Consider the following 13522-nt stretch of genomic DNA (forward strand, 5'->3'; position numbering starts at 1 on the left):
AGCCGAGGGGAAACAGGCAAGAGCGCACTGTTGCAGTCAGGTCTTGCTTGCGGGATTCGCAGAAGTACCTGGTTGGCTATTGCGGAAGCAGCAGTATGAGAGAGGCCTTTAATCTGTTTCAGTAGGGCTCTCTCCATGCACCTCCAAAACTGCTGCTTTTCCAGCCTCGAAGACATTTAAAAGTTTTGTAGCAGATTCTTGGCTGTGAGCTGGTATGCTACATTTAAAACTCTGATACTAACCATTTGTGCTGCGGTTCCATGAAGATGTGTTTTGCTGCATTGGGTTGTGCAATGGTTGCATTTGCTTTTACGTTGTCAAGGAGGATGTTTGGTTTGGGGACTTTTTTTGGTGGGGGGGGGAGGTAGCTCATCTCCGTAAAAAAATCAGATTGCAAATGACAAGAGGTAGATTCTGCAGCAGAAATAATTTCTGTAACAGAGGGACACGCCCCCCCAATGACTCATGTCATCTAACTTCAGAAAGCTAAAGCCTGATTCATATTGTTCCCTTAATGAAGGACTAGGTGCAACCAGTCCACCTGCCACTGCTTGCACTGACCACTGAAAAAGGAATCAATAGCCAAGACAGTTTGTGGTCTGGTCACTCTTTCTTGGGAGTGTCCAAGTGTTGCTGCAAACACCCCTTCTCTTGTACAGTGGAAGAAACTACATGCCTTTGCCAGCAATCAAGAAATGCAACAGAGAGGAACAGATTAGTTACAGAAGAACAGCCCTGCAGGATCAGGCCCAAGGCCTATTTTTCCCAAAGCTCACAAGCAGGACATAAATGCACCAGCCCTTTCCTGCTCTTGCTTCCTAGTGACTGGAATCCAGAGCCATGCTGCCTCTGATGCTGGAGGTTGTATGCAGCTATCCTGGTAGTCTTATATCCTTCATGAATTTGTCGAAGCGCTTTTCTAAGCTGCTGGACAACACCAGAGTTTGTGACAGGAAATTCTCTGAGCAATGTGAAGTATTTCATTTTGTTCGCCCGGAATCTCCCACTACTCAGTTTCATCGGATGGCCCAGCATTCCTAGTGTTACAAGATTAAAAACTTCTCCATATCCATGTTTTTGATTCTGAGCATAATTTTAAACAGCTCTATGATGTCCCTCCTTAGTTGCCTTGATCACCCAAACGAAAAAGCGTGAAATTTCTGGCACTTGTGCCTTCCTCCTGGGGAGAAATCAAGACAGCCTTATCACAGATTCGGTCTATGTACCTACAGCCCAAATGTTTGTTTTATACTAGATTACTTGCCATGGCTTTCCCCCCAAAATTCTCAGAACTGTAGTTTGAGGCTACTTATAATTCTGTTGTATCTCTGTTCATCCCACCCCAAACCAGTGTTCCCAGTGGTCTTTGCAGAGATGGAATGACCGCAAACAATTGAAACAAAAAGTGTAGATGCAGCTGTAACAACAGACCATGAGATTAAAAGCCACAAATCAGAAAATAAGACTCAGGGTCATGCTATCAAAACCTTTAGGGAAAATTCAACTATATAAAGCCTTTCTTGTCTTGGAAGAAACAGGCTGTTCACAAGCACCACCTTCATTGCTAAGTAGCATTAATTTCTCACGCAACTGGGAATCATGGTGGAAGTCCGATTTTCTCAGTTTAAGAATTATTTAAATCATAATTGACACTGAGAAGTATGAAATTAATCAAATTGTAAAAAAGGTAGCCAGTGTTTAAACACTAGCTTCCATTTTTAACCCAAATAAGTAACTGAAGTTTTGAGACTAGGATGAAGCCTGACTATTTTTTAGCAACTTCATTTAGAAGCAGGGTATATATCACGACCACAGACAGTTCATCACAGTTACTAGGGAGGAAATCACAGATAAGGGTTCTGTGGTACTGTAATTGAACTAGAGACATTCTGTTTGTTCTCTATAAAACTAACCGAACTATTTGCCAGTGACCAATTTGTGCTATTTTAACTCAGGGGTATGATTTTGGGATTTGTAGATGAGCTTGCCGCAAAAGTAGCAAGATCTGATCTACCATCTCAGAAGGAGCATCTCAGAAGAGATAGTTAAACATGTAAGTGTGCCTAGTAAGCCAATACAATTAACTGCAAACTGTAGATCAGTCTTCCTCCTAGAAAAAACTGCAAAACGCTCTTCACAAATTGGGTGAGGTAGACAAGGACTGATTCAGAAAACAATTACAAATAAGTAAATGTGAGGCGGCAATCATTCTGCAGTTATTTGATCAAAGTCCATCAAAGAATAAAATCCATGTGGCAGAGAAAACAAGAGAAGGCAAGCAAAAAAGAGCAAGCTGGAACTTGGAAGAGTCCCAGTTTTTGTTATCTGGGGTGTGATAAACTAAAAATCCGACAAGCACTTTTCACACTTGGTCAGTGGCAGCTGAACAAAGGAACTGCATTATTTTTGAGCATGGGAAGGTGATATAAGAGTGCTCTATAGAATGCCTGGTTCTGTGATGGCTTATTCACACATCAAGTGATGAACATACCTTATGTGAACCAGCCCTACTTGTCATGATGAAAAAAATGGAGGAACAAAGTATGTGTGCACCTGAACCCCTTGGCTACTGTTTTTGTTTTGGTCCCATTTGTTCCATCCAGTGTTCTTGCAATGTGGTTAATGTGCTCATCACACATATGTGTACAAACACACACACAATCATCTCAACATAGTTGTGAATATCCATATACACCCACCTAACTTGAAGGCATTGTCCATTACACCAGGGTTTTCTAGAGGCACTGTGGGTTAAGAGGCCAACTGCTGCCTTCCATCACAGATAAGCCCACAGAGTACAATGCTTGGGCTGGGAATGCAGTGCATAAATTAAGCAGGGTCAAAGCTACTGCATGTACCCTCTCTTCTTCCCTGCCCCTTCGCTTTTTCCAGTCCATGTGGTCCTGCTAGCATTTTGGGATGCCAACCTCTTCATGGATGCAGAAGAAAACAAAGCAGGTCATGTGTTTGGGTAATGAAAGTAATAAGAAAGCAAAAGGGATGAGCTTCTGATCTCCCCACCCCAAATTGCACAATTCTGATACTGGGTTAAATAGGTCAATGGGACATTTGAGACAGGCAGCTTTGAGGCACCAGAGTGGTCTTGGCTGGCTGAAAGCCTCATTTAATAAGGGTGACGACGAAGCCCAATTTTATCTTAAATAATGCGGAGCATTTATATAGCTCTTTAGAATATATGAAACACTTCACTTATCCTTACGACATTTCCGTAAGGCAGGCAAGTAATACTCCTGAATTTCAGGTGGGGGCTGAAGCTGAGAAGTTTGCTTAAGATCATCCAGCAAGTCCATGGTCAAAGGAAGATTTGAACAGGTGGCTTCCCAGTGCATGCCATTAGCCACAAAGTGAGACCAGTTCTCTGATTTCAGGCTCAGTTTGCGATCTCCGGGCCCCGGGCCACCAGCTCTTTGCATGGGCCCATCACTCACCCACCAGCCATACAAAAAGCACTGACACACAAGGCTACCAAAGTTTAGCTTCCCCGCCCCCCGTATTTATAAATTCAGAGGTGCTGCTTGTACACATGAAACTGGGCAGCAGCGTTTCAGATCTTGCACTGACCCCTCCTGCAACAGGCACAGAAAAGTCTCTGTTCTACTCAGTCTTACGAGATGTTGGATGGCCACTCCTTGCCTAGCCGGGCAGAGTTGTCATCATTTCCCCCTCCTCTTCCAAGCAAAGAGTCTGACCTCACAGAAGTCCACACAACTGTAAAGGCAGCGAGTGCTTGATTATCACACACACACATATATATATGGAGTTCCCCTGGATACCCAATGGAGAAGGGCAAACCCAGTCAAATTTCAAAATATGTAAGACCAGGCATGCTTTTCTGCGCTCACAGCGGAGCAGAGAAAATGGCTTAAGACAGGGCACCCGATTCAGCCCTTGGATTAATGGTGAGGGCCAGGCACTCAAAATGGCTAGGGACGTAGAGAAGTTGGGTCTTGGTAAGTCCTTGCTTGGTTTGCCTTTGATCCTAGACTTATGTGAAGCACATGCTGGCCTTACACCAGTTAGTCCTGAGATTGAGTTTCTTTTGTTCCTATTATTCAAGTTGTACTACCGCCATAGAGAGATGTAAGCTGTAGCGTCCAGGAGCAGGAACACACCTGCACTGCTTCTCTGTAGAGCGCACTGTCCAATTCTGCATGCATGCTGCCTTTAAGGTGAGGTCTCGGCAAAGTTGCAGCTGGAGAGGTGTGGCAGCAGGATGAGCAAGTAGAGCCCTCCTAGCGCTGGGCTACAAAGAAATCCCTTATGTGACGGTGAAGCAGTGCCCCTTTCCTGAATAGGCTAAACATTCATGCACAGTGAAGGAGACGGTAGATGATGTCTGCAAGGCAGGGGGCCGAGGGCAGCTGGGAGGGGGAAGCAGGAGACCGGATTATCCATGAGAGGAGAAGATGGGTCGGCTGATGTTGCTGTTTGTCGTCATTGCTGCAAGTTCCCACCTGCAGAGACAATGGGCTAGAATTAAACAATAAAACAATCGAGATGTTTCAGCTACTAAACATGGCGGTTGCATGGTGTTGTGTACGCCTCCTTCCGGCAACTCCTGCAGCCAATCTGGTGCCAAACGTATTGCTCTCCTTTCCTTTGGGACACATCCGTGAGGCTGGGAGAGGGGGTCTTGTCATCTGGGCAGCCCAGGACCTCCCATACACACTGCCCAGGCTTGCGCCCCAGGGAGGTCACTTTGGTGCTGCTAATGCAGCGGTTTGACTTCACCCCTGGAGGCGCACTCCATTGTCTTTCGAGACAGACAGATGCCATCAACAATGACAAACATGAAATGGGAAGACTGGGGGAAGAGAAATCAATGGCACAGAGTGTGCTTTATGTGCCAAAAGTCCTAGGTTTGAACCCTGGCATCTCCAATTAAAAAGTTCAGGTAGCAGGTGATGGGAAATACTTCTAATGGACACTTGGTACCAGTCAGACCATATTGGGTAGAGGGGGAAATAGCCTGCCCTGGTAAAAGGCTGCCTCTTGTGTAGTATAGAACAAGTAGTTTAGATATATTGAACATCCCTGCATGGGGATAAGTAACTTACCTGATGTCATGAGGGAGGCAGGACTGGTCAAGGTTATACTGTATCACTGCCAGTTTACAGAGTGTTTTTAAGCTGGGACCTGAAGAAAAAGAAGCATACAGTACGTCGATAAAACTGCCCTTCTTGGAAGCAGCCCATGAGAAGCATAAAAGGTAAGCCAAATTAACTGCACTACGCAGCTCCTTTAATGGGACAAGGAGAGAGTACAGCTATTGCAGCTACTTTGGCCAGGCTTTTTAATATAAAGAAAACACACCAGGAGATTCAACCTAGGGGAAGCAGTTACTAAAGGCAACATAAGGAGGAAATGTTCACATACTGAAGTCTAAGATGTACAGGTCCGAGTGATCCATCAGGTCAAATTCATCTCCCATGCCTTCCTCTGGGGATGGGCTGTGGAAAACAAAGAGAACCCCATCAATCACTGCAATTCACTTCAAATTAAGGCTGTGTTTCGGATTCTTCCAGAGTTCTGAACTATTCCACAGGGCTTCCCTGAATTCAGTGTAACCTAACAAAGTGCAGCTGCTGATAGCAAAGGCTCTCTTTAATAACCTCTGTGTTTATTGCCGGCCAAGCCAACGCTGTTTGTTTTCAGTTCCTACTCCCTTTACTGCCTTATGTCTAATGCTGCCATCTATTCCTTTAACCTTCAAAATTATTTCCTTTACCTCTGCCCTATCCCCTGCAATTCAAAAGGATTCTATCGTAGATGTGTCGGAATGGAAATAGTCTCTTTGCAGCAAAGTCTTCCTTTCCCCACTTTGCTATTCCTGCATTAGCAATGAGACTGTGATATGTATTTATTTCAGTCAATGAAATTTATTTGAAACATGTATACCTTGCACTTCTACGTACCCTGGCAGGTTACAAAAATGAAAAACAACACTGGATTCTATCCATACTCTCTCTCTCTCTCTCTCTCTCTCTCTCTCTCTCTCTCTCTCTCTCTCTCTCTCTCTGCCCAATACATACAAACTCCCCACTCTGTGTTACTCTGCATCAGTGGTTCCTTAAATTTCTCCTGCATAAATTGTTGAGAGTCTTGGAGGACCTCTTAATGACTTTTTTGCCTGTTGTAGCCATTGTAATGTGCTGTGCCAGATGCTGTATGATTTTTAATAGTATTTTTACAGACACATTGCAGACTACCTTAATGAAGCTCACGAACTGCTCATTGTCTGCAGACCATAGCTTGGGAATCCCAACTATACATTAGCTTTGCAATTCCCTCCCATCTTATATGAACTCCATTCAAAGACACACTAGACTCCCTCGGTTCTCCTCTCAGCATTGCCGTTCAGAATCCCATCATCATGGCAACAGGTTTGCCTTAATCACTTTGCTTAGTACCAGGAATAATTGTGGTAGCAAATCTCTGCATACTGCACGCTAAACCTCTATGTGGACACAAAGAAATACCCAAGGTGAGCATGGAAATGTAGCAGATCTGTTAGCCGTGGTTTAAGAAAGGAGAAACCTGAGCATGTAAGAAAGGGGATACTTTGGGGCATGGGCTTGACCTGTTTGTACAAGCTTCTGCCCAGCTGCTTCATTTTCTCCAGCCTCTCTTCTTCCCTAGCAAACAAACAAGGCTCCTTGCTCTGCCCTCGCAACAGCCAGGGCAGGATGTTCCTGCACCATCTGGAAATTTCATTATCACAGAAGGTCACAGAGACCCCTAGCAGGCAGCCAACTTGGGAGCAGTGGGGGAGGAATCAGATTTAGGTTGTGTATTTGATCACTCCACAACACCAGTGACGTCTGAGTTCTTCTCTAAAGTTGAAAGGATTCTTTGTTAGAGGTGTGGTTTTTTAAACCCACCAAATCAACTCGAATAATAGATACAGGGGTTGGCAGACTCTTAAACAGTATAACAGGCAAGCGACTGGGAGAGAAGCAGATTCCGTGCAAAAAATAAACAAACATAAGCCAGTCTCTCCCCTTGCTGCCTTACACTAAGGGAGGCTCCAGACTGTCAGTATTTTGTGGAAGAGATTCAAGTGCATCCTTGGAAAGTTTGGACAATTAAAGTGGATTAAAGCACTCTGTTGTCTTAGCACAGCAAATTCATTTTTAAATAGAAATAATTTCGACAGTGACAAGGAAGTGCATTGAAACATGTGGAAAGAATGAGTGATTAATGAGGAGATGCATAAACACCCCACAAGCAAATCAGGATGAATGCTCACTGTTGTATATCCAACACGTAAACTAAATCTAAATTCTCAGTAAAGACTGAACATAATCTAGTCTCCACGTAAACCTTATGCAAGGAAATCTTTTGTAAACCACTTTGAGGTTGTTGTTTTTTTACAATCAAGCGGTGTATAATTGTTATTGAATAAATGAAAAATAAAAATACATACATACATACATACATACATACGGTAAATAAATTGGTGGAATGGAAGAGCCATAAAATCAGAGAACAGAAACAGAGTGGATTATAACTATGCTTCATCTGCCTATAGGTACATCATTGATATTACATAACTGGGTAAATGACTGCTTTGTGAAGACCTCACTCAAATCATCAATATTCGGAGATAAATAAGAGGTTTCATCTTTCTGCCTAATACAGCTACCATTTTATGCACTAAGGGCCAACTCATTATCTAAAAGCAGATTCTTATGTAGCTCACCTGGCACCATCCACAAACTAACGGGTGGTATCGGCAAGTGCAGGAATACCTAAATGTTGTTATTCCTGTGGAATGCCCTCCCATCAGATGTTAAGGAGATAAATAACTATACAACTTTTAGAAGGCAGCCTTGTTTTAGAAGGTTTTTAATGTCTGGTGTTTTGTTATGTTTTTGTGTGCATTGGAAGCAACCCAGGGTGGCTGGGGAAACAAAGCCAGATATGCGGGGTATAAATAATAAAATTACTACTACTACTACGTAGTACATTTGAGAGAAAGAAAAACCTCTAAGCGGGAGCTCCTCCACCGAATCAGCTAATAAGAACTGAGCATTTCCAGTGACCACAGAGCACTGACTGTTGGGTGGAAAAAAATTATATATATTTAAAAATTTGGTGGTGGTGGTGGGAAATGGAATGGAATATCCTGTAAGCTGGCACAGCTGGCTAGAATCCTGAACAGAAGCATTACACACGGCAACATTTTGCTGAAGGTCCCACTTGTAGCTCTGAGTGTTCCTGCCATCTATTCACAATCTTCTCTGGAATCTCTGCTTCCAATCTAATGACCCGGCATTTTTTGATTAAAATACTTTTTCTGCCTGGCCCCAGTGAAATAACACAAATCCCTATCTCTTTATAGAGTTTCCTACATGCTTAATCACTTGGCTTCTCTGCTTCCCCTCAGCCTGTCAACTAAAAAAAAAATCACTTTAGGTATGGAACCAAAATATGAAACCATTCTTAATCATCAGAATATCTGACCTTCTGTCATGGTTTTCCACACTTGGTCTTGAAGGGTTTGCTTTGGCAAAATGACAGCACACCGAGAACAGTGGCATTAACTGGGCTTTCCCCAGATACGTAACAGTCTTCTCAAGTAATTGCTAGATTAGAGTCCTGTAAAGGATGTGAGTAATTCTAAAGTTCCTTGGTACTACATTTTACAGTGGTACCCCGCTAGACGAATGCTTCGCTAGACGAAAAACTCGCTAGACGAAAGCATTCGTCTAGCGGGAGGCTGCCCCGCTAGACGAAAAAGTCTATGGGGCTGCCTCGCAAGACGAAAAAATTTCGTCTTTTTTTTTCCGTTTTGCGGAGCGCGGCTCCCATTGCCGCTCCGCAAGACGAAAACCCCGCTAGACGAAAATTTTCGCGGGACGAATTATTTTCGTCTAGCGGGGCACCACTGTACTGACTATGCAACTGCATTAAATTTCATCTACTTTTGAATTTTTCATTCATCATGTTAGCACCAATATTTCCTTTTAGTTATGGGTCACAGACGCCCATTGTCTTACTATCTACAGCCAGGATGGCCAACTAGCAGCGGTTGGTCTCCTGAAGCAATTTTATCAAATTTCAAATCATGTTGTGGTAAAAAGAAGCAGCATTCTGCATTTTCATTCACAAAGAAAATATTTCCAACTTGTATATATATGTGGGTAAGAGGAAGCAAGTGTCTTCACACTTCAGTGCCACATCTCTCTTTGGATTTTTAGAAATGGATATGCCCGAGCATGCATGTGCCCCAACTTACAGAGCACTTACTTCCAATTCCTTTTTATTTTATATATTTAAAATATTTTTAGCCTACGTCTCATTTGTGCTCAGAATGATTAAAAACAACATTAGTACAATCAACATCGTGCAGTACAATATACTTCTAGCCTTTGCACCTCTATGTCTACTATATATTTTGGAAAGTGGTTCATCTGTCCGTCTGTTTTCTATGGATTTGGACACCTCTGAAGATATCATTGCCAAATTTGACACAACAGTTTCTAAGATGGAGGAACCAGTTTTTGTCTACATTTGGATAGATACTATCAGACACCACTTTGAACCAAGATGACGGACCAAACCGTTCCAAACTGCACTGATTTGGACACTTCTGAAGATACTGTCACCCAATTTGGCATGAAAGTTTCCGAGACTGGGGAGCACGTTTTGGTCTATGTTTGGAAACTGACAAATACCATTTTGAATTAAGATGCTGAACCAACCTGTTCCAAACTGCTGCAGAGGGACCTTTTGCCAGCATGCTACTCAAAGGGAACATGCTGAGGAAGCAAACATCTGGGGCAGGTGTGAGACTGCAGAGGTCCCAAGGACGGAAGAGGAGACCTAAACCCAGGATGAGTGGGGGGGGGGCGGAGAGAAGAGGAGAGAAGAACCAGCTACCAACAATGTGTTGGGCCAAGACCAGGGGTCAGTTGGTAGTTCACCATTGGTTATTGCACCCATGAAGATGGAGTTGGTTGATGCAGGAATCAGTTTGTAGGGGGTGGCGATGAGTGAGGCGGGTGCAGCTCTGACAACTGCTTCTCATAATGCAGTGCTGGTGGAAGCAGCAGCAGTAGCAGCTGGATAAGTGCCAGCCATGGAGTGGTAGGAAGTGGCGTTGTTGTCAGTGACAGGAAGACAGTATCTTTAAACTGATACTCCATGATTCAGCATCTATAGATGTAGTACTGCCTTTTGAATCACTAAATGGACCACACCTTACTTTTCCTTTAAACACTACAAACAGTGTGAACAAGTTAGGCATACATAGAATTGGTACACCTTGACCATGAAAATCTAGGTAAGCTGTTTTCGTCAGTTATATACTGTGTAAATTATGGACTGAGTTTGGTATAGACTACATAACTAATGATATCACAAAAGGGTATTATGTATATAAGCACTTATAAATATTATAAGGTTTATTTCTAACGTAGGATTTCTTAATATTCCAGCTGATGAAGAATTATCGAAACAGGGCGTTGTCCTGGAATTTATTCAACTGGAATTTGTTCCAATACCTTAATAATAAAACTGTTTGAAGACTTTAAAACTGATCTCCTGCCTGGCCAGAGTCCTTGGATTTTTTCTTTTTGACTTATTAGTGACAGGAAGAATGGCTAGGGCATGAACTACACTGAGAGGCAATGAAACAGAGGAGTGGGCAAGCAGGCCTGGCACGGCAGCTGAGCATGTGCAGCAGCAGTGCAGGTGTGACCTTGTCAAGGGTGCAATCCTGCTGGCTGAAGGGGTCTGCTCCACCAACTTGTTCCCCATGAGGAACACACTAGTGAAACGCCACTCAACAGGACTGAACCCTCTGGCCAGTTTGGTTGGTATTGGGGGGGGGGGCTGGAGATCAGGGACCTGTGCACAGCCCTAGAAACTACATTATATTCTATTATCAATTTATAAATTGGTTCCTTAGAATTCCTGAGCAACGCTGGCTATTTTCCACCAGTAGTGAATAAGAACACAAAATATGGTTATCCTTGAACTACTGTTTCTATAGAATCATTCAATTCAACACTGGGTCTAGTACAGAGCCTTGAGTATGTCACTGTTGGGTTTTAGCAAGATAAACAGCATACTATTCATTTTTACTCTTTAGTTCCCTTTCTTCCTGACAGCTTTTAAATATAAAACAACACTCTGGTGTCCAATCCATTACTACCTTGGCTTCTTCAGCAACCAGTAGATATTTCAGTTCCTATTTATATAGTGCTTAATAGATATATTCAAGTAAATTCAATAAAGCTAGGACAGAGGATTCATGTTTTATGTTCTTCGGGACCCACAGGAATCATACTTAAAAGAACAAGGTCCTGTTACCCGCCCATCTCAAAAACTATTAGCTAAATCAAGGAAGAGTACAATGAAGGAGCAGTGTGTGTATGTGTGTGTGTGTGTGTGTGTCTGAGGAATGTAAATCAAAGTCACAGAAATATGATCAAACCTACCAGCTCAATGCCAGAGAAAGGGTCTCATGTTGGCTTAAGATACACAAAGCCAGGAAATGAGAAGATAATGCTGATGCTGTAACAGACATGCTCTGTCATCAGTAATGATGTTGTGCAATGTCTCAAACTGTGCTTCCCTATAACCTGCCCTCCACGTACCCACACTTGGTCCTAGTCTTTCAGGTCCAAATCCAGGTGGGGAAAATGAAGTGTCTGGGACCAGTAAAGATGTTCCACATTGTCCTGGTCCTGTATTGCTTTATGAAGTGTCTGGACCTTATTGTATTTCTAGAATAACCCTCCTGCAAGTTGCTCCACGCCTGTTGCTTAACTGCATGAGGACATGGAGCCCTCTTCTAGTGCCTTTCATCATCCTTATGCTGGCTAACCCCAAAGGAGGTCTTTGTGCAGCAGTATAGAAGACTGAATGACCTGGGAGTTCAAATACCTTATTCTGGATTTGGAACTGCAACATGATGACAGAGATAAAAATACTCGTTCAGAACCTTTTTGAGATTTTCTCCAGCAGGCTTGCCACAAGACATCTGGGACTGCTTTGGAACATGAGATGCTAGGCGGGGATAAAACAGGCTGGGTGGTATGGTGCTGCAGTTGAAAACAAGTGGTAAGTAGGAGGGTTAAGCAGCCTCTTCCAGCACACCACTTCTTTTCTTCAAATTGTACCTTCCCAACAATGTTATTAACAAACAAGGATGGGTGAACTAAAAGGAAATCTTTAAGGTCCTACTAGACTGTCCCCATCCCCTCCATTCACTTCAATACCAATAGGTTCCTGGTAGCATGCAATAAATAAATAAATAAAAAGACACTGGAGAGAGATGAAACACCACAGGACAACATAATTTTTGAGCATGCAGTATGAAGTTGGTTCAGGTTTGCACAAATATTTCAACTACAACCTAGGGTCCACACAGCCACTCCATTACCATAGGAGGGTTAAGATGGATGCATAACAACATGTTATACTTTAAAATCAAATCTAATTATGCTACAATTTTATCCACAAGCTAACAATTTTAGGTCTCAGATTAGAGACATGTGTCAATGGGATATTCTCACTTTTCTGCCAGAAAATGGAAGAACAGTTGGCATTATTAATTTTTGCCCTGAGAAAAGCGCACATAAGGGCAAATATATTCTTCCAATAGCTTCAACCTTAGCAGGGACAGCACCTGTTGTAGAGCAGCACTGTCTATCTGAGCTCACGATAAAGCTCTTTCAAGCACCACAGCTCTGCAGTTTCCCAGCCAGGATAATCTAACCTTATTTCACATCCACGTCAGGAAACCCTAATGCACTCCTTATCTTTGTGAGGGAGAAAAAAGCAGTGTCTACTGCATTACAGACAAGTCTTAAGGGCCAAAAGACGTCAGAGTTCAAGGCCAAAATGATTGCAGAAGAATAAGGCCAGACATGGGGGTGAATGGCTCCCATGAAGGGATAACCTGGGGCACCTACTACTCTGTTATCAGCCAGGCACTGGGGCCAGTCAGGCTGGTGGGTCAGCTTGACTGTTTCACACTGGATGATCTGAGCATCGGTTTGTGCTCCCTTAACAACTTTCTATACACTTTACTCAGCTGAACTTAGGTAGGGGGAGTATCAGCATGAACAGACAATAACATCTATCACAGAACTCCCTAGACAGTAAATGCAAGGCCAATAAATTAATTTGAATTCAAATCAAATTAATTTGTCAGCCACCACTGCATAGCCTACACACAAAAAGCACATGCAACACTCCTAGGCCTCTAGAAATTTGGAAACGGAGAGCTTAAGAGCATCCAATCACATTCAGAATTCCTTCGGGAAGGATCAAATAAGCAGTAATACAGTTCTTCTAGCAACCTCCATCCATCAACACTATGCTGTACATGTGCAATACAAGTGCCTTTTGCTGAAGTCCTACCAAGCGCTGTTTAGTATTACATATGGTAGAGAACAAATGAAACAGGGAACTTCAGTCCCAAGATATTGCACATAGTAATCTCACTGTTTAGGAAGTAAATGCTTATGATGCGGTACCTATTTAT

At 43.0% G+C, this 13522-nt stretch overlaps 1 protein-coding gene across 6 annotated transcripts in view; it reads right to left on the reverse strand.

The window, feature by feature from the left end:
* Positions 1–3491: 3491 nt before the first annotated feature.
* The window catches only part of KLHDC3 (kelch domain containing 3), a 42963-nt gene continuing 32932 nt past the window's right edge, over positions 3492–13522 (reverse strand). For all 6 annotated transcript variants that reach the window (XM_033144959.1, XM_033144955.1, XM_033144953.1 and 3 more), the window contains 3 exons: positions 5398–5471; positions 5079–5157; positions 3492–4475 (listed from right to left, as the gene is read on the reverse strand). In XM_033144959.1, the coding sequence (XP_033000850.1) occupies positions 4409–4475; positions 5079–5157; positions 5398–5471 (220 nt within the window). In that variant the 3' untranslated portion in view covers positions 3492–4408. The remainder of the gene's footprint in view (positions 4476–5078; positions 5158–5397; positions 5472–13522) is intronic.

Source organism: Lacerta agilis, chromosome 3 (assembly GCF_009819535.1).
Source record: "Lacerta agilis isolate rLacAgi1 chromosome 3, rLacAgi1.pri, whole genome shotgun sequence".
NCBI lineage: Eukaryota > Metazoa > Chordata > Lepidosauria > Squamata > Lacertidae > Lacerta > Lacerta agilis.